The 26,459-nt window shown below is 35.8% G+C and overlaps 1 protein-coding gene across 1 annotated transcript; it reads left to right on the top strand.

Annotated features, from left to right (window-relative positions):
* The first annotated feature begins 985 nt into the window (after window positions 1–985).
* Ak3 (Adenylate kinase 3) lies at window positions 986–26,459 on the top strand. The gene is made up of 5 exons (XM_090373737.1): window positions 986–1,286; window positions 17,755–17,874; window positions 19,724–19,896; window positions 23,558–23,676; window positions 26,357–26,459. The coding sequence occupies exons 1-5, from the start codon at window positions 1,142–1,144 to the stop codon at window positions 26,451–26,453; spliced, it is 654 nt and encodes a 217-aa protein (XP_090229863.1). The 5' UTR covers window positions 986–1,141; the 3' UTR covers window positions 26,454–26,459.

Below are 26,459 nucleotides of genomic sequence, written 5' to 3'. Positions count from 1 at the left end.
GCCAGCGGTGATTTGTGCCACTGTTGGCTGAAACAATGCGAGACAGACGTCGATGCCCACGTTCATCCATCACATTTCCCCGCCCACAGCGCTATCCACGATGAGATGTTATTCCGGAAATGGTGTATTTTCGATACACTCGAACGGGGATAGTGCAATTTCTGTACTGCCTCCGCGATAGAGTGACCCGTGCGTCAGGCACCCACTATCATCCGTCTTTCAAAGTCAGTTAACTCACGACTTTTTTCGATACTGACATCGAATTACTGTCTACGTGAATGCAGTGTACCTATATACCTGCCAGAAGGTGGGTTCATCCATTAGCGAGATAGGTGACAGCGTCGCGTTGCCCAGGAACCAAGTATCCCATGAATTCTGTCCTTTCAGCGTACATGACATATTACCGATGCATGTGATTGTGAAGAACGTGAGATATTGTGGCAAAGTGATGTGCTTCGGCAGCTTCATTAGTAATAATTTATGTGTATATCCGAATTTTCTGTATTGATTAAACTCCATCTTGTTTCTTTTTTTTTGTAGCATCGACCAATGCACATTTTGTAGTCTGGGAATTTATTTTTCTGTTCCTGTTACCTAAACTCGACAAATGTTCTCTTTCACTATAAAAGAGTTAGTGCAGTATTTCCTTTTCAGTTAGTACTTCATTTTAACAAACAAACTTTTTTTAGTTACAAAATATATTTGAGAATTCACCTCGGAAAAAGTAAATAAATAAAAAAAAAGTAAATAGTTCATTAATATCAAAATTAACAATATTTGATTATTTCATTATCCTTAACCTCAGATTACCTAATCTTCAAAATGATTGTTTTATTATTTGCGCTATGAAATTTTCAGCAATGCAGCAAAAAAACCGAAACTGAAATAGAGATAAAAAAATTATTGCGCAAGAAAAAAAACAAAAAAAAAAAAACTGTACGTGACCAGGGACGGTTGTATCAACGAAACAAATACGAGGCCAGGGCCACCGCTTACTATCAGTGGCAGCATCTCGAGGAAAACACATGGCTGTAGTGTATCTATGATAGGAAATATTCATTGAACTTTAAAATATATCCTCCATAAATAGGTCAGAAGAAAGCAATCACAGACTTTGGCTTTACGTTGTATTCAGCTGACGATGTTAAAGCGTTTTTTTCATTTGGTTATCATGGGGGCCCCGGGCTCAGGAAAAGGCACAATTTCATCTAGAATTACTAGTGAATTTGATATAAAACATGTATCTAGTGGTGATTTAATGAGATCCAAAGTTTTAGCTAATACTCGTAAGTATTTATGTATTCACTAACAATATTGTTTAAAATGCCTGTTAAATACAGTTTTTAAAATATATGTAAATATATGTAAATTGTTATTAATAAAAGGATGAGATAAACTAAGAATAGTAATAAAACAGTAACCATAATATGAGTATTAAATGATTTGGTATTAGTATTCAAGGAAACCAAGCTTTTTTTGCACCAGCTAAAAAAAAAAAAAAAAAATCTACCCTATGTGTTTCCTCTTTCTCATAGCAACCGATGATCCAACAGGCGGGGGGGGGGAGCATGCAAATCGGGGTGCATTGGCACCACACCAGGGCCCAATTGAGGGAGCCATCAAAGTCTCAACATAAATAAATTAAGCCTCTTAATCCCTTTTGCATCCGTGCCCCAAGTACTTTTGCACAGCCCTACCAATAGACCTTTGAATTTCCCCAAACCGTCAGTTACCCATGGAGGCAAGTTGCATCAGTGATTAACAACTCACTCACTAACTATAGGAAAACTTCTACATCTGGTCTATAATTTTTGCCATTGGTTTGAATTTATGCCTCCTGCTTCTAACATAATTTAATATTGGGAAAATATCTCCTTCATTTTGCTATTCCCTCTGTCTTATAAACCACAATCAGATTTCTCTAAGATACCTAGTTAGCAAGCATTGTAGTCTACATATTCAAAGTTCCTCCTTCTATGGGCATCATTTAGTGTGTTACCCATGCCTGGATCTTTTCAAGCACCTCTATTCTTTTTAGGTGTCCCCCCCCCATATCTGGGCACAATTTTCCTAGTGTGGTCCCAATTTCATTACCCAGTGCAATTATAACCTTTCTATTTCTAACAAATAAATTTTCAATAAATCATCAATAGGACAGTATGAGCCTTCCTTGTCCTCCAGTAGCAAAATTACCATACCACAAAATTTGTCATTATAGGGTTGACTGAGTTGGAGGAGGCAATGCCTGGTTTGATATAGTTCTCAAAAATCATGAGGACAGTTTGGCAATCTAGCAGAGGTTGAAGAAAGATTACAGAATTTATAATTTTGCCACTTACCTGTACTGCAAAAAGAACATTGTCTGCCTGTATCATAACCCCTGAATCCCATTCTTTCTCTACCATTTTTAATTCAACCCCTCCCAGTGAATAAGTTATTTGGGATTTTATTTTAAAGTGTAAAACCTTGCAATTTGCAGCATTAAAATACAGGTGTCTCAGAGCACGAGGGCCTTACATTCAGGATTGATTCAGAACCTGAAAACAATGAAAAGCATTCATATAAAAATGTGTCCAATTCTGAATGATGGCTGTTTCAGTTTTACAAAATGGGCTATGTAGTTTCCCATGATAAAAAAATAGTAAAGCAATAAAAAATAAGCAGATATACATTAGTAAAATGTTTGTTCATACAAGGCACATATTTGCTTATGCTTATTTATTTTTTTATTATTTTTTACCATTGAAAACTCCATACTCATTTTTAAAATTTAAACAGCCATAGCTCCATAAACTTGTTTATATATTTGATGACGCTCTGATTTCTAGACAAGATCATATATCTGTGTCGGAGATTACTGTGACTTCTAACCTCTCTTGGCATAAGCACATTACAAATATTGTTTCTTCTGCATCTAAAAAAACTGGGTTTTCTCTTTCACTCATGGCATTACTTTTCTTCCAAACAGCTGTTCGCTCTTTACAAACTGCAAATTCGCTCTACCATGGAATATTGTTCCTACATCTGGGGCAGTGTCCCCAAAACCCCTCTCTCTTTCTGTCTTCTATTATGACAGAGAGAGAGAGAGAGAGAGAGAGAGAGAGAGAGAGAGAGAGAGAGAGCTAATTAATGACTCATCGCTAACAGACTCTCTGTCTCATAGACATGCCTCTTCTACAGATATTTCCATAGGTACTGTTCTCCTGAATTGGCTTCTATAATTCCCACTTTCTCTTTCTCTCTCTTCCAAAGCAGTCTGAACATGTGTTGGGATCAGTCAACATCCTTTTACTTTCCTACTTGAAATTCACAGAACCAACTTTTCTTCTTCCTCATTTATTATTCAGCTTCTGTTTTCTGGAACAACCTTCCTTCATACGCATTGCCTGAAAATTACAATCTATAGAAGTTCAAGTCTAATGTTAACAAGTATGTTTTTTCATTTTCTCAACCTTCAACCCATGCATGGTACTAAGTACTATAGGTTCGAATACCTCTCACATTTGGGGTTTTAACAAAAAAAAAAAAAATATATATATATATATATATTCAGGACACATTTATATAAACTTTTTTTTTTGTTGTTATTTTCAGATCCCCAAAGTATGGCTCACATAACATGTATAGTTGCAACTTATTTGGTCATTACTGAAGCTGATTGAAATTATCTTGAATTCTTCAATTCTTTACATCATGTGCAAATTTTTACATCCCCTCCCCCTCCGTATCTCTTCATCAGTTCATTACTATCATTTAAGAAAATCAGGAAAATGAGCAGCCAAAGCAGTGATCCTTAAGGGATCTCGCCTCTAACCTTACCCTGATTATATAATCCTTTACCTTTTTTGTTTTGTAGCCTTTCCATTATCCTTCTAAGGATCTTATTTATGATTCCAATGTCTTCTGGCATATTTTTTTTTTTATTTATGAAACCACAAGAACAACAGATATTAGAACCTATAGTACTTAGTACTGTGTATAGTTTGAAGGTCAAGAAGATGAAAGTAGATACTTGTTGACATTAGACTTGAATTTGTGTAGATTGTAATTTTCAGGAAATACCTATAAAGGACTGTTGTTACAGAAAATGGATATTGAAGGAATAAATGAAGAAACGTTAGTTCTGTGAATTTGGACAATAAAAGAATACTGACTGGTTGTGGCATGTGTTTAGTAGAGAGATAAGGAATCAGAGAAGCTAACTCAGAACAGTGTCCATGGAAGTATCTATTGAAAAGGCATGCAGCAGAAACAAAATGTCTATGAGATAGAGAGTGCAGAGACTTTGTAAGAGATGGGTCATTAATTAAATTAACTGAGAGAGAGAGAGAGAATTACAGAAGCCAACTCAGAAGAACAGGAAATATCTATAGAAAAGACATGCAGCAGAAACAGAACATCAATGAGACTGGGAATGGAGAGACTTCATAATAGATGGGTCATTAATTAATCTAAACGCCCACTTTTGAATGGAGTCTAGAAGCCTGAGAGAGAGGTTTTGGGGACACCACTACAGATGTGAGAATAGTATTCAGTGGTAGATTTGTACAGAGTGAGCAGCTGTTTGGAAGAAGAGTAACACTGAAAGTGAAAGAAATCCCAGATTTTTATATGCAGAGGAAGCAATATTTGTAATATGCTTATGCCAAGAGAGATTAGAAGTCAGGGTAATCCCTAATAGGGATATATGATCTTATGTAGAAATCTGAGTGTCATTGAAGATAAGTATATGAGCAGAAGAATCGATTTTATGAGATATAGAAGTTTTAGAAGGATTGAAATCAACTAAATCATCCCCAAGTTAATGCACTACAAAATGATCTGGAGATCAGCATTTAAGAAATTTGTAGTGGATATTTGAGAAGTTTGGAATGCATTGTGCAGAACTATGAATGGAATTTCTGGTCAATAGAAGAAGGTCATTGATATACAACAGGAAAAGAATCAAACCTTGGAGAACATCAGCATTAGTGGAGAAGTTGCAAGGCAGAGAGCTGTCTACCATCACTTGCAGTGAGTGGTCAGAGAGGAAACTGGATATGCAATTACAAAAAAAAAATTGAAAAACCATACGATAGGAAGCTTATTTAGAAGACCTTTATACCAAACATGATCAAAAGAATTTGAAATGTCAAGAGCAACTGCTTGAGTTTCACCAAACTTTTCCATCGAATTTGTCCATAGATGGGTAACATAAGCCAGTATATCACAAGTGGCCCCTGAGGTTGTCAGAGACATTCTCTCAGATATGCTAGACAAGCTGCTTGCTACCTGGGAGTATAAAACGCTGATGGAATTGATATTCGGGTGACACTCAATTCAAGTGGACCCAATTCCGGCAAAGTCCGGATGGTCTGTGACAGCCAGATCCTCTGCTTGCATCTTCACGATGGTGGGAATGTTAGTAATTCTGGGTATAACCTCCATGCACAAGTACATGGTGGGTGGCTACTCAGGTGTGAACCGATGTAAGCAGGGGTTGAGGTGTGGCACCCACATCACATAGAGGAATGCCACCCCTCTATGTTACCAGGCAGTACTAGGTGGTAGATGACTCTCATCAACCAGTGCAATACCACCACTTTGCTTATTGGAGGCTTGAAGTGGTGGGAACCCATGTTTAGTCTCTAGAGCTAAGTTCCGGTCAAACCTTCCCCATCTCTTCCATCATGCAGTATGACTGATGACTTTTGAGGTTATGATGAACATCGTGGTGAGCTCCAATATTCCTTATATTTCGAGGGTACAGATCTAAAATGGTATTTGCAGGACGGCCACTAGTTAGTACATTGGACCGAACCTATTGATAACTCTCTAGGAGCCTTCCAGCTAGTGTATAATCTTGCTACCTTTACTCTGCCAGATAGTGACTGGAGGGAGTCTGAGTAGTGTGTATGCGGGGAACACTGTCGAGTCCACATTATGTCAAGGATCTGGTTATATTCTTACCATGTGTGTGCGCCATCCCATTTGTATGATTCCAGTTGCTGTATGATTCCAAAAATTTCATTACTTCATACAGCATGTCCCACCCACTTTTTCTTACTATTGAATACACCACGAATTGTCAAACTAATAGAGCAAGCTTATCTGCGAAAATATCTAAACCTCCAAAACACTTCCTAATTCATTTCACAAATATACATGGTCTCAATTCTAATCTCAACGACGTACATTTCCACTTGCACTCTGCCAAACCCCATGTACGTTTTCTGACAGAATCTCAGTTATTGGTTGATTCAACTACTGTTCATCTCAGATGTCCAAATTATTCGCTGTATGATTCCTTTCTCCCCAAAGGTGGTACTTGTGCATATATCCGTTCTGATATTCCCTGTCAGAGACATTGCAATTTGGAATCTCCTCTTTGATCTTCTCTTTCTTAAAATCTCTCTACCTCATTATGTCAAATTCATCTGTCTCTACTGTCCTCCCAACTCCACTAATCACTTGGAGCTCTTTGACTTCTTGCAACTTGACTTTCTCCAGTCCAACTTTCCTAACAGTGAGGTAATTTTCCTTGGTGATTAATCTTCACAACTCCAGCTGGCTTCCATTTTATAGTCACACCGACTCAGCTGGTCAAGATGATGAGGCTTTTGCAATTACTAATGACCTTGCACAGATTGTTCATTTACCTACAAGAATACGGACAATCCTAAACATACAGCCAATATGCTTGATCTTTTTCTCACAAACAACCCTTCTAAGTACACGGTCGAAGTGAGAGGTCCTTTAGGCACTTCAGATCACAACTTGGTGATTGTCTCTTCTCCAATGGAGCCTTTATCTCATGGCTATTCCCAACCTCGCGTTGTTTGGCATAACAAGAATGCAAAATGGGAAGACCTTCAAGATTTCTTTTTCTTGCAGGAATGGAATCCTTTGTCCCACACTCCACTTTAAAATCTCGTCCTTTATCTAAACCTTGGTTTTCCAATAAATATACTAAGGCTGTTCAAGAGAAGAATGTTGCATATTGTAATTGGCTTGTTTCTAATACTTCAGTTTCATTTTCTGCCTACACCAAAGTTCGCAACAATTGTAAAGTAATTATTAATCAGTCCAAACTAGAGTTTGAACAGGCTAAGAGTAGAAAACTTGCATCTTGCGCTAATGGTAGCCGAGCATTCTGGTCTCTTGCCAAAGCTATTGGCCGCTTTTGCCCATCTCTGCTCCTCTCTGCAACTTTTACCCATCTCTGCAACTTTTGCCCATCTCTGCCTTCTACTTGGAAATTTGCTCATATCCAGCCAGTTCCTAAAAAGGGTGACAAATCCCTCCAATCCAATTATCGTCCCATTGCAATTACTCTTTCTAAAGTAATGGAGAAATCAATTGACCACCAACTTTTAAACTACCTAGAAACCTTCCGACTGATCAATGATTGCCAATATTGATTCCATCATTGTCGATCCACTGGTGATATTCTGGCTTATGTTACCCATTTATGGATCCCATTTATGTTACCCATAATGCAATTGAAAGGTTCGGTGAAACACAAGTAGTTGCTCTTGACATCTCAAAGGCTTTCGATCGTGTTTGGCATAAAGGCCTTCTAAACAAGCTTCCATCTTATGGTTTGCCAAATGTTTTTAGTAATTGGTTATCCAGTTTTCTCTCTGATCGCTCACTGAGGGTGATGGTAGATGGCTCTCTGTCTTCTAACTTCTCCACTAATGCCGGTGTCCCCCAAGGTTCAGTTCTTTCCCCCACTCTTTTCCTCTTGTGTATTAATAACCTTCTTCCATTGAATGGAAATCCTATCCATAGTTTTGCTGATGATAGCACATTGCATTCCACTTTCCATTTTGAGAAACCTTGCCCTGCTCAATCAGCTTCAGCTTCTCAAAAATCTGCTACCAATACCTTAAATGCCAATCTTCACATAATTCTCCAGTGGGGCAAAGACAACTTAATTGATTTCAACCATTCTAAAACTCAGTCTTGTCTTATATCTCGCAAAAAGGATTCTTCTGCTCCTATGCTTATCTTTGGTGACACTCCGATTTCTAGGCAAAATGATATATCTCTTTTGGGGATTATTCTGACTTCTGATCTCTCTTGGCACGAAGCACATTACAAATATTGCTTCCTCAGCATCTAAAAAACTTGGTTTTCTCTTGCACTCTCCTTTTACTTTTCTTCCAAACAGCTGTTCACTCTATAGAAACTGCAAATCTGCCCTACCATGGAATATTGTTCCCACAACTGGGGGTGGTGCCCCCAAAACCTTTTTTAGGCTTCTTGATTCCATTCAGAAGAAGGCAGTTAGATTAATTAATGATTCATCACAAACAGAGTCTCTCCACTCGCTGTCTCATAGACTTACTGTTTCTGCTGCATGCCTCTTCTACAGATACTTCCATGGGCACTGTTCTTCCGAATTGGCTTCTATAATTCCTGCTCTCTTTCAAAACAGTCCGAATAGGTGCAGCCAACATCCATTTACTGTCGAACTTCAAACTCACAGAACCAACTCTTCATCTTCCTCGTTTACTCATTCAACTGCCGTTTTCTGGAACAACCTTCCTTCCTACGTATTTCCTGAAAATTACAGTCTACAGAAGTTCAAGTCCAGTGTCAACAAATATCTTCTTTTGTCTTCTCAACCTCCAACCCAACCACGGTACTAAGTACTATAGGTTCTAATACCTCTCGTGTTTGGGTTTTCCATAAAAAAAAAAAAGAAGAAAAAAAGTGGATCAACGCTAATGGAATTCATAGTGGTGATTATTGGTCAGATGGAAGGTTTCTAGATAGTTTAGGAGTTTGTTTTCAATGGATTTTTCCATTACTTTAGAAAGAGTAGAAGTGCAGTGGGTTGATAATTGGATGGGGGATTTTGTCACCGTTTTTAGGATCTGGCTGGATATGAGCAAATTTCCAAGCAGAATGGAAAACAGGAGTAAGCTCAGGAGCATAGGTTTTGAGAACAGGTGGAGAAATACTATCAGCACCTGGTGCTTCCTTGGCATCAAGATTGTTAAAAATTCTTTGGACATCCTTTTAATGGTAGACCACAGAGTACACTGAATGGAGTGTACTAGGAATGGTAGGAGGTGGTTTAATAAGATCATCAGTATGGGAGTTAGAAGAAAAGTAGGATGCTAGCAGCTCAGCTTTATCTTTAGCTGATGTGGCAGTGGAACTGTCCACTTTTGATAGTGCAAATAGAGATGGGCAAAAGTCTAATGTCAACAAGTATTTTCTTTCATTTTCTGAACCTTCAACCCATGCACGGTGCTAAGTACTGTAGGTTCTAATACTTCTCATGGTTGGGGTGTTCATAGTTGTGACCAACAGCCCAGAATCCTTGACTACCATTTGGATAAGAAGCAAGTTTTATACTCTTAGCCTGTTCAAAATCTAGTTTTGACTGATTAATAACTGCTTTACAATTGTTTTGAGATTTGGTATAGGCAGAAAATGAAACTGGAGATTTGGATACAAGCATAATTTTGATATGCAACATTCTTATCTTGAACAGCCTTAGCACATTTATTGGAAAATCAAGGTGGAGTGTGGAATGAAGGATTTCATTCCTATAAGAAATAATTTCACTGACATAATCTGAATAAACACTGACATCAGAAGACTTAAAACAGTACTTTAACCAAGGAAAGAAAGAATAAAAATCGTGCAGATTATCCCATTTTGCATTCTTGTAATGCCAAACAAACAACACAAGGTTGAGAATGGCCACAAGAGAAAGGCTCCATTGGAGAAGAGACCATCACCAAGTTGTGATCTAATGTGCCTAGAGGACCACTCACCCCAACCATGCACTTAGAATTGTTATTTGTGAGAAAAATATATCATGAGCATTGGCTGTGGTTAGGATTGTCTGGTATTCTGGTAGGAAAATGGACAATCTGTTCTAGTCATTAGTAATTGTAAAAGCCTCGGCATCTCAACCAGTTGGCTCCATGTGACTAGAAAATGGAAGCCAGTTGAAGTTGCAAACATTAAAATCACCAAGGAAATTATATCACTGTTATTAAAGTTGTATTGAAGAAAGTCAAGGTTCAAAGAGAGGAAATCAGAGTTCCAAGTGATTAGTGGAGTTAGGAGAATGATAGAGACAACAGATGATGACAGAATGGGATAGAGAGATTTTAAACCAGAGAAGATTAAAAAGAGGAGAATCCAAATTACTGTCTCTGACAGGGAATATCAGAGTGGAAATATGCACAAGTATACTACCTTTTGAAGCAAAAGGAATCATACAGTGACTAGTTTGGACAAATGAGATGAGCAGTGGTTGAATCAACTGATAATTGGGATTCTGTTAGAAAAAGTATGTGGGGCTTTGCAGACTATGTGGAAATTAACATCGAGATTAGAACTGAGATCATGTATATATATGTGAAATGAGTGAGGATGTATATAACACTCTGCTGTATGTATAAGACAGTCAAATGCTTTGGCGAAGTCCAAACAGATTCTCATTTCCTGTATCCATTCCACTAGTGACAGTGGCAAGAGCATTGGCTGTGATTAGGATTATCTGGTATTCTGATAAAAAAATTAATCTGTGCAAGTCATTAGTAACATGGTTGAGGGGCAACCAGAGGGAGTAATACTCATGATCTGATTATGAGCAATGATTATTCATGCATTAAGAATTTGCAGATAAAGGAACCACTAGGTGACAGTGATCACTGTGTACTGATGTGGGATTTACTTAAAGGGGTTTTACTGTAACTACCATCAAGGGTAAAGGGAAGGATTTTTGTTTTTGTAAAGGTGACTACAGTAGTCTCAGAAAGTTTTTAAATTCTTTACAGTGGGATCAACTGATGATATTACCAACAGTGAATTCTAAATGGGAAGCCTTCAGGGACTTCATCCTGGAGGCTACTAGGCTTTTAATACCAACTAAGAAATACTGTTCATGATTCAGGCCTAAATGGATGTCAGATGAATTAACAAGGCTCGTGGCAAAAAAGAAAAATGCATGGGATGCATATAAATTGTCAGGCGACACAGAAGCCTATGGCAGATATAAGCTAGTCTGTAATCAAGTCACAAAAGAAGTTAGGCAGGCAAAGGCAGATTACGAGAAATCTTTGGCAAAGGATGCAAAGAAAAACAGCAAAGAGTTCTTTACTTATGTAAATCCTAGAAGGAAGGGGATGAATCAGATTAGTCCACTTAACATAGATGGTTTGACTATTGATGATTTTTCTCAAGTAGCTGATAAACTGAATGAGTATTTTGCATCTACATTCAAGGAGAGGAATGCCAGAAGTTTATCAAATTCTAACAAGGGAGCTAAGTGATTTTGTAATAACTGAGAGCAAAGTGGAGGAGAAATTGTTGAAGTTAAACATAAAAAAGGCACCTGGGGCAGATGGAATCTATCCAGTTATATTGAAGGAGGCAACAAGGGAAGTAAGCAAACCCTTAGCCATAATTATGGGAGCATCCTTAGAGTCAGTGGAGGTCCCCATTGACTGGAGATGTGCAAATGTATCCCCAATTCACAAAGGATGATACAAATAATTATAGACCTGTTAGTTTAACTTCTGTTTGGGGAAAATAATGGAATCAATGGTTAAAGAGGTGATACAGAATCACCTAGACAAGACTGTAGTAATAGTTCACACACAGCATGGGGAAGTCTTGTCTGACAAATTTTATTGGATACTACAATGTGGTCATAAAAGAACTGGATGCAAAAAATAATTTTGATATCATATACTTAGATTTCAGGAAAGCTTTTGATACTGTTGCACATGGAAGACTGCTGTACAAATTGGAGTGGTATGGTATTAAGGGCTAGTTGCTGCAATGGATAAAGGGATGGTTGAGTGGTAGACAGCAGAGAGTGGTAATAAATGGACACTGCTCTATATGGACTAATGTTATTAGTGGAATCCCTCAGGGTTCGGTGCTGGGCTCATTGTTGTTTTGTGTATTTATCAATGATATCGATGAAGGTATATCAGGCTTAATGTCCAAGTTTGCAGATGATACAAAGGTTGGCAGGGTTGTTAATGACAGTATGCTACTCAAACTGGATCTAGATAAGTTGGGCAAATGGGCTGAGAAGTGGCAACTGAAGTTTAACATTGACAAATGCAAAATACTGCATATGGGTAGCAGTAACCCAAGAGAAATGTACCAACTGTGTGGTACTACACTCAGGGAAGTGGAGAATGAAAAAGACCTGGGGGTAATTGTGCAGTCAGATATGAAGTTCTCTGAGCAGTGCAGACATGCTGCCAGAGCAGGTCATGGAGTTTTGTCAATGATGTGTAGGAATTTTGATAGCAGAGACAAGGAGGTGATTATCCCTTTATTTAAGGCAATGGTCAGGCCTCGCCTTGAGTACTGCATATAGGTCTGGAACCCTCATTTTAGGAAGGATGTAGAGTTGCTAGAATGCGTACAGAGAAGGGCAAGAAGATTGGTGAGAGGAACAAAAGGGTGCGCTTAAGAAGAAAGGCTTAAATTCTGCAAGTTGCAACATCTGGAGACTAGGCACCTGCGAGGTGATCTGATTGAGGTGTATAAGGTCGTGAATGGTTTGAGCAGGCTCAATGCTGACGGAATACTTCCACTTACTCAGTGTAAGAACCTGAGGGGCCATAGATTCAAATTGAGGAAAGACAGTTGTAGAATATATGTGCAGAAGTTTGCCTTTAGCCAGAGGGTAGTTGATTGCTGGAACAGACGTCAATCTGTTGTGGAAGTTGATAGCTTAAATAAATTTAAGGCTGAATAGACAAACATTTGGAGTGACCAGATGGGTGAAATGGGAAGGTTTTTTTTTTTGGCTGATGCTGTATAAGCTTGCTTTCTTGCATCATATGCCTCAATTAATGCTAATGTTGTGTTGATTTATCAGATGTCATGCTCTTAGTATACTAAGTCCAGAAAGCTAAGAGTGTCCATACTTCACCAAAAATGTTTTACCATTAAATTCTAGAAATCTTCATCACACAGAAAGGAAAAATGCAGGACCAACTTAGGCTGTTGATAGTTATATGTACATGTTAAAATCAATTTAAAATTGGCTTGCGCTATTTGCCCATCCAGTTATTGAAGTATGTACTTTTAATACTTTATGGCAGTATATCCAGTTATGCTCTCTGGCTTCACACCATGGAAGAGTCTGGCTCATGGCCAGTTGTTGAAGGCATGAATTTTCGAGTGACATTTCAGTCACTGTCAGTCAAAGATAATAATGGAGATAATATTCAACTGAAAGAGGCTAAAAATAAAGCACTGCAGTGATGTTTTATTTTCAAAAAATAATTAAAATATTTGTTTTTAATATAAAAAAAGGATTTTTCACAGTTTTGTTCAGAAAATATTGAATATGAAGGTGGCCTCCAAAAGTGAGCAATTGTGAATTATTTCTTCCTGATTTTTAACTTTCCTCTGCTAGCATGGTGTCTGACAGATTTTAAAACTTTTAAAAATGTTTCTATTATTTTTTAAATCCAAAAATAAAATCAAAGCCTCCTGTGTACTTTTCTCCACCAGTATTCTCTAACTGGTTATGCTATATTTTCTGTTTTCATTTCAGTACACCATGAATTACAAAAAAATTTTGTTTGGCATTTAACAGACATTATGTGAGCAAAAGCATTTACCTTTATTCTAGGCAACTCCCATTACCACATGATATCTCAGACAGCAGTGACAGATGTCTAATGTTGACGTAATGTTCTCATTTTTCTTGCTAAATGCAAATGGCTGACAAAAATACACACACTCATGTTACATCTGCCATGGGGTGGTGGAATGTTATTCTGGTATATCATGTGGTATATTATTCTGGGGTTACAGCTACCCGATGGTATCTTGCATTTATCAACATTAAACCTCAGTTGCAATTTTTCAGTCCATAGAATGCACAACTTGTACCTTTTTAATGGATGGATCAAATTAGATCATGAAGTAGCATATCCTGATATACTGTCATTAACTGTATTATCGCTGTATCCACCTCATTAGCAAATTTAATGTTAAACATGAAATACCTACATCAATCATTAATAAATATGAGAAAACAGTAAGTGGTCCAACACTGATATCTGTGGAATTGCACTCATCACATTAGTCCACGAAGAGTAGTAGCCATTTATAACCACCCTTTATGACTTAACTATTCCTTACCTCTGATGCCTAATTGTTATAATTTATATAACAATTGTGCAATATGGTACATTATGAAATTTTTTACTGACATCTATGATATTAAAATTATTCTTTGAATCCAGTTCCTTTTTGACTGACAAGAATGGTCCTAGATTTCAGGGGACCTGGGTGTAAGAATTAATGATAAGGAAAAGGACAAGAAGTTCTCCTAGACTAGAGTGAGAGGATCCCTGTACTTGGGAGTGACAGTGCATTGCATCCATGGTACTCCTCTAAGAATCAACCCCGGGGGTTGACCAATCTGATCAGCTATTAGCTACCTCATAGTAGCTAATCAGCTTGGTGAGGTATGATCTCCCTTTAACTGATCCGTGTTGTGATTGCCTTATAGCTTCATTCTTATCAAGATGATCTTGCATTATATCTTAACTATTGACTTCATTAATTTCTTTGGCAAAAGTCAAACTTACAAGTCTGCAGTTACCCTCCACATCTTTTAAATCTTCCCTGTGAGTAGAAGTATGTTTACTATTTGTGTTTGGATAAGATTTAATGCATTAATTACCGTGACACGGAATTTTTGTTTATTATTATTATTTTTTTAAGCATTAAGCTTTATGGCACAGCATTTATGTCACAGTTCACTTTCCTATTCAAGCAGTGTGATTTTACTGTAGTGTCATAGACAATAATATATTCTTTAAGGTAAGATGTATCTAAAATAGATGACTTGGGAGGCAGAAATATAACGTGACTGCTAATTACAGTGAACTATTGTATCTATTGTCAGAAAATAATTAATCATGGGCCACTCTGATGTAGGGGTTATGCTGGACTATAAACAAGACCATATAAATTCGGTTTCAGTTTTATTTGAATAGGTTATAATCATAATATAATTATATAAAAAAAAATGGTCGTGTTAAGATAGTCATTACTGATTACAAGCTGATGCACATTTATAATTAATAAATATGTATATATTTAATCTTGTTTTCTCTGCCGATATTAGCATTTTTCAATTTGAACATTGATGACCATTACATATTGTAGTCAGTTGAATTTTGAAAGGAACATGCTTGAATGGCCATTTTATTAGTACACCTACCCTTTTCATGAAATAGTGCTCCTTCAGTAACAGCATCAAAGCATCATATGTTTGTACCATGCAATATAAAGTAGGTGGACAGATATTTAGGGATGCTCTGTGTGTGTAGTTCAGTGTGAGAATGGACAAGATGAAAGATTTAAGTGACTTTCAATGTGTTGTGGTCATTGGTGCTAGATACTGCCAGTATGAGTATCTTGGAAACTGAAATCCTGCTGGGGATTTTCACGTAATTGTCTGCATCTTTGGGTGTGTTGGGACTGGTCCGTCCAATAACCAAATAACATCTATCCAACAATGATCCTAAGGTTGGAAACAGCTCATTAATGCAAGAGGCAGGCCAATGAATGCTGACAAGACTTGTGCACAGTAAGAGAAAGACTAAAGTCAGTCAAATAACAATCCAGTACAACAGTGGTAATGAATGAGGCATTTTAGAATGCACAACTTGTACCTTTTAATGGATGGAGTATTACAGAAGATGACCAGATTGGATTCCATTCCTGTCTGCAAAATACAAGGTTTGGTTACAGTGGGCTCAGGAATAACAACAGTGGATTGGAAAAACATTTTTCACTAGAGGGAGGACTAGAATATGGAGAAAATAGCACGAGACAATGGACCCATCTTGCTATGCAGGCTGCTGATGACTATGTAATGGTGTAAGGAGTGTTTTTGTGGTGCACATTGGGCCCTGTAATACCAGTGGATCAACATTAAAAATTATCCCTTCATAGTTGAAATATCCCACTGTGGGAAGAGATGGAACAAGCTTTTCAGAGTAGAGATCTGCAACCATCCAGTTTGCAAAAACTAAGGGAAGCATTTGAGTTAATGTGGGCCAGCATTCCTGTGGTATGCTTTTGATACCACGTTGAGTCCATGCCACAGCAAATTCAGACTCTTCTGGGAATTGAAGGGAGACCTACTTGGTATTACCTGTTTACCTAATGAAGTGGCCACTCAAATGTACAACTGATCAATGTTGTTTTTGTTGTGAATTAGTATCAAAAGGTTATTTCAGCAGTTTTTACTCTCATTAATAAAGGCCTTTTATAATTTGATTATTTTATGGAGTATACTGTTAATAGAGGATAGACCATTGTTCTTCACTGGTACTAACTTCGGCATTAATTTTATTGAATAATCCTCTAATTTCGATACTCTGTGTGTATCACAAATATTAACCATAACCGTTTGCTTCAGTGATTTTCTTTTGCTCTCACACACACACTGCTTAATTAGATTAAAAAAATTATCCCACTTATAATCTTAAAAAATGATAATTAAAATTTGTTAATTTAATGATATCTCATTTATGTTCAATCTTTTCTGACAACTGTGAAAAATAAATTTTTTTATATTAAAAATAAATATTTTACATTATTTGTTGAAAATGAAACGCCTCTGAAGCTCTCTCTATATATGCTTTAGACATCTTTTCTTCCCTTATCTGGACATGAGTCAGACTCTTCTGTGATGCGAAGTCAAAGGATATGATAATTGGATGCACTCCAATCTGTGGAACCTGGAAAGGTCTGTTAGCACAGCCCACATCTCATCACAAATTGAGAAGTTTTATTACATTTCTTGTGTAATTTTTCAACACCTTGTTTACTCCATTCCCCCTCATGGTGGGGAAGTGATGTGAAAAAGTGGCCAGTCAGTGTAGTTTTGTAATGTCTTCATGTATCATAGGTTCTCTCTTCCTTAACTTTCCTTACTGGTGAAGCAGATAGCATTAGTTTGGAAAATTTTTTAGATGTTGAAATGAACATGCAACTTCTAGAATCCTTCCCCAACCATTGGTGACAATATACCATTAATTGTGTAATTCAACCATCAAGAATTACTAGTGTAATTCCTAATGATAAGTATTAATATTATATATCAAAACACTTTCATCTTTTGTGATCATAAAAAACTAAACATCATCAGAATATCTAGTGCATTTTTAATTGTTTTGCATTTTCTGTAATGTTAGATAACATTATGTATGGGGAATTTGCTTATAAAAAATCTATAATTCTTTGAAACAAGTCTGAGCAACCAGAATTGTTCAATCAACCATTTTTAAAAACTAAATTTTTTTTTTTAGCAAGAAATTTGCTTTTCTTTACTGTGATGACCTAATTTATCAATATCTACTATAATATTTACATTAGTAACTCAACTGATTTTTTTTTAAATTTAATTTAACCTCTGTGAAACAAATTTGATAGTTGTCTTTAAGAGAATTTTATACTGGAAAAAGATTAGTCTACAAAGCACTATTTTTTGTAGTGCCTTGATTCTTCTTCTGTTTCTTGTAAAATTAATATAAAATTTTTTTTTTTTCACCCATCTTCAACAAAATTCAGCATTCTAATGCTAAATTAAAATTTGATTGGAAAAATTTGGCCCCATAGATGGGCCTCAAAACATCTGAAAGTGGGCTGCACATTGAAAAGATCTGCCTTAGAATATAAAACTAACCTTGTTATAATTGAAAAAAAAACTTTAAAAAATGTATTATTATTCAATTTATATAGCTCTTGGCCTTAAAATAAAGAGCTACATAGATGAGGGCCAACTTGTTCCAGATCAACTGACCACTCAGCTTCTCCATGAAGAATTGAAATCTTTAGGAGACACAAATTGGCTTCTTGATGGTATGTATAAAAGTTATATGCTTTTTTAGTAATATGAAGGGCTTTTATCTTTTCTCATATTATAGATAATTTATTAATGCTGTCTGTCTTGGGTTCTAATTTGTTAAATATGGACTTATTGCTATTTATAAATTTTATTAATTAGCATTAGTGGTGGCATATGATGCAAGAAACCAAGCTTATACAGCATCAGCCAAAAAAAAAAAAAAAAAATACTTCCCATTTCACCTATCCATTCCTTCCAAAAGTTTCTCATTCTTCCTTGAATTTATTTAAACTATCAACTTCCACAACAACAGATGGAAGTTTGTTCGTTCCAGCAATCAACCACCCACTAGCTAACGGCAAATTTCTGCATATCTGTTCTGCAACCATCTTTTCTCAATTTGAATTTATGCTCCCTCAAGTGTGTAATCTGAGCAAGAGGAAGAATCCCATCAGCATTGAGCTTGCTCAAACCATTCAAAATCTTTAACACGTCAATCAGATCACCTCACAGGTGCCTAGACTCCTGTTGCTTCAGTTTGCAGAACTGAAGCCTTTCTTGGTAAGAGCATCCCTTTGTTCCCTTGACCAATCTCGTTGCCCTTCTCTGTACTCGTTCCAGCAGCTCCTCATTTTTCCTAAAATGAGGCCTCCAGACCTGTATTCAGTACTCAAGATGTGGCCTGACTATTTCCTTATACAAAGGGATAATCGCCTCATTATCCCTGCTAGCAAAATTCCTATATATCATTGACAAAACCGCCTGAGCTTTTCTGGCAGCCTGTCTACACTGCTCAGAGAACTTCATATCTAACTGCGCAGTTACCCCAGGTCTTTTTCATTCTCGATCATTTCACTTGGAAATAATCATGTTATACATATGCTGACCTAAATTTATTAATATTGCTTTTGAAAAATAACATCACCAAGAGGGTGTATCTGTTACCCATTAAAAATTTGTGACTGGTTTCAGAGCTGTTAGCCTCAGTTAGCAACTTTTTATCGAATAGTGGATAAATGTATTGAATCTAAACAAATAGCCAAACATTGCACAGAAGAACTTTCCGTTTGAAGATATCTATCATTACATGTACAATATAACTTCTACTGTTGGGCTGTGTTGGCTCAATGCAGCAATTTAGTAAAGAAGTGGGTACTATTTCAACGTAGATATTGAAATAGTTTGAGAAAAAGATGCTACTCTGAATTACGTTTTTTTGTCTTTACCACCTGGGGACACTTGTCCCTCTGCTGACAGCTAAAATGAATGCACATCCAAGCTCTGTTCATCGGAGCAGTCCCAGACAGGAAAAAAAAAAAAAAAAACCTAACTTAACAATGCATTAGTATTCTTTCCCTAAACTATTTCAATACCACAGTGAAATAGTACCCTACTTCTTTACTAATTAGCCAAGGGAAGTTTTATATTTTGGGCCCCTGTGTTGTGATGCATGAGCATCAGAATATGTTAGCAGATCCATTTTCCTTACAAAGAACAGATATAATAACTGGCAGTAATAATAATAAAAAAAAAAGTGGAATAACTGGAGTAGTCCCACCTCCAGAAAGAGTGAAGGACATGACTAATTTCAATAGACTAATCGAGTTCTTCATCGAGTGCTTCATCTTGAGCAATAGGAATTGTACAAAACAGAACTACTCTGTAAACTGTAGTTTTTGGAAAAAAGATTCAGTTAACAGCAAACATTTTATTATTAAATTTATTTCTTGTTTATAAGAAGACATTCTGCAGATAATTTTATTGCAGGATCTTACAAATATGGGTAGAAGGCATATGATTTACAATTATATACTGAAAGCCAGTTTCTTAAAATTTAAACCACACTATCTTCATTATTTTTAGGATATCCTCGTACGGTTCCTCAAGCAGAAGAGCTATCTAATGTTGTAAAATTGACTTGTGCTATAAATCTTGATGTTCCAGATGATGTAATAATTAGCCGTCTAAAGGGAAGATGGATTCATGCTTCAAGTGGAAGGATATATCATGATGAATTCAATCCTCCACTAGTACCAGTATGTTTCACTTTACTTAAGTTTCATTGAATTTGTTCATACTATAATAACATTTTAGATTTCTTGAATTGCTTTACATTTCAGATTTATAATTTAAAGTTTTAATGCCATGCTGTATTACACTATTTTGCATTTGGAGGGTATAATTTATTATATATTGTTGCAAAGCATGTAACATATGAGATTTTGAAGACTATCTGTGAAAATTTAATTATAAATATACTGCTACTTATATTTTTGGAAAAAAGATTCAGTTAACAGCAAACATTTTATTATTAAATTTATTTCTTGTTTATAAGAAGACATTCTGCAGATAATTTTATTGCAGGATCTTACAAATATGGGTAGAAGGCATATGATATACAATTTTTTTAAGGCCTCCGTAGCCGAGTGGTCAGGAGCGGGAGTGCAGTGGCACACGCTCTTTGAGTAGACCGGGGTTCAAGCCCCTGACTGCTAAATACGGTCGATCTGCCAACCCGCACTGGACCAGCGTGGCAGATTATGGTCAATTTCCCTCAGGAGGCTTCCATCCTCCAGTGGGTTGATAATGGCTGCAATTTACTTTTTTTATTTTACTTATATTTTTCAATATGCACCCTTGCCAGAGTTGGTTATACATCTTTTTTGTACCGGGTTAGAGATCCCAATTTTAAAAATTCAGTGGCGACAGCATTTAATAAAAATTTATTCTTTATTGAATTTTTTCCTTCTAGTCAGCAATACAATCTAGTTTGCAACACTAAAATATCTTATTCATAATCACAGTAGTAATTTCTTTTTTAAATAAACATGTTTATTTTGCTTTGATTTGACACTAGTTTTGGAAGTTTACAACTGACCACCAGTAAGCATTTTTATTTTCCTTGAAACTCTTCTTCCCGATGAAATATGCATCCAAGGAAGGTGCTATAATAATTTGTTGAGTAGCATGCACTGTTTTCGCTTGTGCATAATGTATGGTGGGTACAATATTTTCTATTTCGCAGTTTTTATCAGCCTATAATGCAGCAGCCAATAGCTAAGTTTCCTTGTACAGGTAGTTCCCAACTTTGAGTTAAAATTTGTTCCTAGTGCACACTTGTAAAGGGGAAATTTTATTTTCCCTAGACATAATGTTAAAAATGGGTTACGTTCTCAATAATGAAATTTGACCATAATAATGTTTAAATAAAGGTCAATAAAACAATAGCTTAAGCAATAATTTATTTATCCAAAGAAATGAAAACATTGCCTTTAAAATCAAGCAAATTATAATAATAAAGAAATTATTTATGTCATACAAATGTTAAAGAATGTTTATTCTTCATCATCATAGACTAAATGCACACTCATTGATGGTTCTTTAACAGGCATGCTGGCCACATGTCTGCTTATGATCTCATATTTTGTTTCCTCTTTGCCGTTTCTTTTTATTAAAATCACTCTCTGTGGTATTACTTCATTTTGGCATACTGTACAGTATTAATAAGGGAGATAAATTTGAAATAAGACAGCAAAAATGAAGAGCAACATAACCACAACCATTCTTTGTTACATCAGTGTGATAACTGCTTTATGTTATGCAAGTCTGAGGTGCTCTCCTCTGCCTGAACAAACAAACGCATGCACAGTAGTACTGTATTGTATAGCTATGTGCATGGTTTGAAATGCTGTATTTATGAATGTTTAGCATTTATTTATTGCAATTAATGTTCATATTTTCGATTTTGTTGATACTTGAAAAAAAGAACTGGTAAACCCAGGAACTCTTAAAGCGGGAAATGCCTGTACTTTTGTTATTAGCTCATGTAAGCATCAAAGATGCACAATAGTGTTTTTTTTTTTTTTTTTTGTTTTTAATAAAAAGGGGCAGTTAACAGAAATTCTGGAATGAGGGTTTTTGACATATATTAACAATATTTTAATAAGATTTAAGAAATATCATTCAGAAATGTCTGGGAGCAGTGGTGGTGTTCCAGTTGTATTCTGTGAAACCCTGAAATTCTGAAAACATTCTATTTTTATTTATTATTATTTTTTTTTATCAGTGATTTGTATTAGTTTTTAAAGATACAGCCACTCCCTAAGTTATGTAAGAGTTGCGTCCCGCGGAACTCTACGTAAGTCGAATTTTGCTTAAGTTAGAATTTCCCTAAATGCTTATGCAGAACTTGCATCTATGCACGCTGAATTTCATTGAAGCAAAAAAGAAATGTTCGACGAACATATAAATAGAATTATTTACTCAATTTTTCCATCTCATGCACAGGAAAAAATTACAAAAGTGTACAAAATTAAAAAAATTTCAAAATCATAAAAAGAGAGAGTAGACAGGCATAATGTCAGCGAGTTTTATCTTTTGAGCATCGTTGCCAGAATTAACTCTCCAGCTGATAAGCACGCCACTGTGGAAGTTGAGGGCTGTGGAGATTTAGAAGGGTTTTTTCCCCAACACATCACAAAATTTCTCTGCAGCTGCAGAATCGGCATTGGCAACTTCACCGCATACTTTAATGTTTTGGAAACCAGCACGATGCTTGATATCCTTAATATCACTTATCCTTAATATCTTCATAAATACTTCTTGCATTTGCTTGAATGGCCATTGGACTCAGGGGCACTTGCTTCTGAATCTGATTTTCCATCCATATTATTAATAGCTTTTCCATCTTCGATATAGAACCTGAATGCTGTTTTGTGATCACTGTTGATCTTAAATGCGTTGATCCTTTAACATGTTCTTTTATATGTGCACTGTCCCTTAAAATAGTATTCACTGTTGAAGCAGTGAGACCTAATTCCTTGCAATAGATGACAAACTTTGTCCTGCTTCATACTTCTTAATTAATAATCTTCATTTCTAAATCAATTTTGTTTCGTTACCTAGCACTGCCAGCACTTGCACTTTCCATTGGTCTCTTTCCCTTCACCATTGTAATAAGTAAATAGGAATAAAGAGAAGATTCTGAAAATTTATTTATGTTTTTATATGATTGAAGATTTCAATGAAAGGGGAACTCGTTTCGCCATAATACTGTAACGTAAAACTCACAGAATTCCAGTTAACGGTATTATCGCAAATGCAATAAGATCGAGTTTACTACCCATTTATAATAGATTGTGCTAACAGAAAAGCCCAGTAAACTGGAAAGTGCAAATTGTTTTTATTATTTTATGGTAGTGACCTCCAGAAATGTGTTTTAGAAAAATATCACAAAGGTGTTCAAAATTGATTCTTATAACAGAACGATGACAAGTGTAGTACAATTTCCATTATAAAAATGACCTTTTTGAAAGATAAATTAGCTTAGTTATATAGCGAAAATTTCACCTTCCAAGGACTTGGAACGAATTACCAAAAAAAAGAATGTGTTATTGGGTTCACGTTACGATATTTTCACGATACCTCCATTTACTCATACGGGATGCAAAATACATTTCCATGATTTTTTTTTTAAGTTTGCACCAGCCGGCAAAAACTTACATTAAGTCGAGTATTACGTAAGCCCGGGAGTGGCTGTATTAGGGTTCTGTGTAAGATTTAGATTTGTAAAAGATTGTGCAGCCAAAAAAAAAAAAAAAAAAAAGTTTGAAATGTGCCGCTCTAAAGTAACCTTTTGTATTTTTAGGTGTGAGTGTCTGTTGTTTACATTTAATATATTATTTGATATATTTTTAGGGAGTAGATGATGTCACAAATGAAATTTTAATACAAAGAGATGATGACAAGCCAGAAACAGTTAAAATTAGACTCCAGACTTATAAAGAACAAACAGCTCCACTTCTGGAATTTTACAGGTAAAAATTTTTTTAACAAAAATATTTCATATTAAAAAAAACTTGAATCATTCCTGAATAAGGTGCAGTGGTTTTGGCAGGTAACAAAGGTGCATAAACATCTAGCAGGTATAGTACTCCATATGAATTCATATGCATATATAAAAGTTACTCCCTATTTTGAAACAACTTGTGTTACTTAATTAGTATGCAAGACAAAGTCATCAGTGAATGTGCATTAGGTAGAGAATTTTATGGCATTTAGGGCAGTGACAACTCTTTCCTCTTCTCTTTCATTCTAGATAAAGAATAGTGAATAAACTGAGCATAAGTGATAGAGCCTGAATTCCTGCAAGGTATGACATGACCGAGTTCCATGGTGGGAGTAACACAGCAGAGATGGTGACACACAGAATGCAGACAACAAAAAACGTTTTACCCAGAAACCGTTAAGGAATTTTGCAGAAAATTAACGACAACAAGATCTGCTCTTATACTAGAAGCAGCGTAAGACCCAGATATTGTCTGCAGAAAATGTTGAAGCAAGCAGTGAAGAGGTATTCAGAAAAAGCTCCAAAAAGTCCATAAGGTAATGTGTGTGTGTGGGAAACTAGAATAACTCACATTGTGCAGAATATTCTAACAAAAGAACTGAAGTGAAGACTTTGGAAATTATATTATATCCAAGAACCAGCAAAAGGTATGCTTGGGTGGATAGAGGATTGCCTTGCTCTTTTAAACAATGTCCTGTTGTCATATGAAGCTGTTTTTCATGTGGCAAGGTTTGTTAACAGTACAACATCCACTGCTGGAGACTATAAGATCCTTAGGAAATAGATGAAAAGAGCCAGTCATCCATAAATTTTCTGTAGAATAACTTTTGAGAGTTATTGGATCATTCATTTGCATAATATGACAATGGAGAAAGATACCTTGGCATGTTACAGACATTTGTTTTCTTCAATGTGAGAAAATGATCGGTGACTTCACGGTAACTTCTTTGTATGCACAACGAGGTCTCCCCACATCACTTCTCCATTATTGCACTCATCTGGCTAGATATTAAATCTGGTCCACAATCATCCTGTCCACCAAATGGACAGGATGATTGTGGACCAGTGGAATGGCCATCTAGAAATCCTGATGGAGTGCTTCTTGTACAGCTGAGTAAAAGAAAACATTTACACCTAAATTTGATGACTGTTGATAAGTTGAAGGACACTATTCAAAAAGTGATTGGGCTTTGTTCCCTTAGGCTTCTTTTCATGTTCTGTGGACAGTGCATACTAAATGTCATTTACTACCTATCAAATACAAACTAAATGATGATCATCCTAATTGAGTAGATGCCACATACCAGTCAAGTGTTACAATTTTAACCCATTTATGAGTATGCATGTGTGTGTGTTTTTTTCATGTGCGAGTCCGAAGGAGTTTAAATGTATATGTAAGTTGAAGGTTGTTTCAATGAAATATCAACAAATTGCAGCTGGCTATAAAGTGCCACCGAGCCATAGTAACACTGAAAAAATAAAAGTAAATGGCTTTTTGTATTAACTGATTATGAATAATTAAATATTATGTAATGTATTCATATTTGTAAGTCAATAGAACAAAGTGAGGCAAAATGCCACTCTTAAACTGGCTCTTACTTGGATAAATCAAATAACCCATACATATATATATAGTGATGCTTTGCTTTGGAACTCTTCTGTACTGGCCTATAGGATGAGTGAATGTGGCAGAGCATGAATGGCTCCAGTTCCTAGTCTCGTGTGCTTTTATTAATGTTTACTCACAATGAATAAGGTAAGTAATTTAGACTAATGTGCAAGTTATTTAATAAGTAATAAACTTGAAATTAAATGATTTTATTTTTTCAAATAATAATTGTAGATATTTTTGATTATAAAACCAAAAACAGAAAAAAAAAATTAATATTTAAAAATATTTATATACATAGTTTATCAATTTTTACAAATTTCTAAATTCCTCAAAAAAAAAAAAAAAAAAAAACACACTAGCCTGGAAGCTTAACTTGGGAGAGGTAAAAATAGGGACTGACTTTCCAATAAACCTGTATATTAATCAATATACATACAGCAATGATAGAAATGTAGACAAATGTTTTCTTTTTCCTGAAAGGAGAGAATCACTGCCATCTGTTACTGCCTCAAACTGAATAAATTGAGGAATGCAGTTTGCCAAAAGTGATCAGGATTGTTACAAAAATGTATCTTGCTCCATAATGGTTTCATGCCATGTATATCTATGTAAACTCAACAGTAATTCTAGTGGTATGGTTGGGAGGTTTGGCACATACACCACATGATCAAGGTTTTGTTCCTTTGGCTACCACTTCTTTGGACCACTGAAATAATGTTTGTTGGGGAAGAATTTGCAACTGCTGAAGGAATAACACATACTAGTCACTTGACCATAATTTCTTCAGAGTAGATACCCACTGTACTTGTCCAGTGGTGGAATAAGTGTCTAAACAGTGGTGGTGATTATGTAAGAAACTGTTAAGATACCTTTCTGGTGCATGTATAATTGCATCAGTGTGTCAATAATTAGCACAACTGTCTTACATGCCTTGATTTTCATAGTTTTTAAAGTTCAATTATTCATGTTATTTATGTCAGTGAAGATTTTGCAAATATTTAAACTTTTTTTCTTTTTTTTTTTTTTTCTTAAACAGGAATCATAACATCCTTAAAGAATTCCAAGGCAGAGAATCGAATCAGATATGGCCATTAATTTTAAGTTTTCTAACATCAATGAATTTACCACGATAGCATTAT

This window comes from Mastigoproctus giganteus, chromosome 5 (genome assembly GCF_048544385.1).
Source record: "Mastigoproctus giganteus isolate SK-2022 chromosome 5, ASM4854438v1, whole genome shotgun sequence".
NCBI lineage: Eukaryota > Metazoa > Arthropoda > Arachnida > Uropygi > Thelyphonidae > Mastigoproctus > Mastigoproctus giganteus.
This window is presented reverse-complemented; position numbering and strand designations above follow the sequence as displayed.

What these genes read in the sequence shown, in the direction of transcription:
- Ak3 (XM_090373737.1), top strand. Translation starts at nt 1,142, where the DNA reads ATGTTAAAGCGTTTTTTTCATTTGGTTATCATGGGGGCCCCGGGCTCA. An exon ending in CACAAATTGGCTTCTTGATG is followed by an intron (nt 17,875 to 19,723) that starts GTATGTATAAAA and finishes CATTATTTTTAG; the next exon opens with GATATCCTCGTACGGTTCCT. An exon ending in TCAATCCTCCACTAGTACCA is followed by an intron (nt 19,897 to 23,557) that starts GTATGTTTCACT and finishes ATATATTTTTAG; the next exon opens with GGAGTAGATGATGTCACAAA.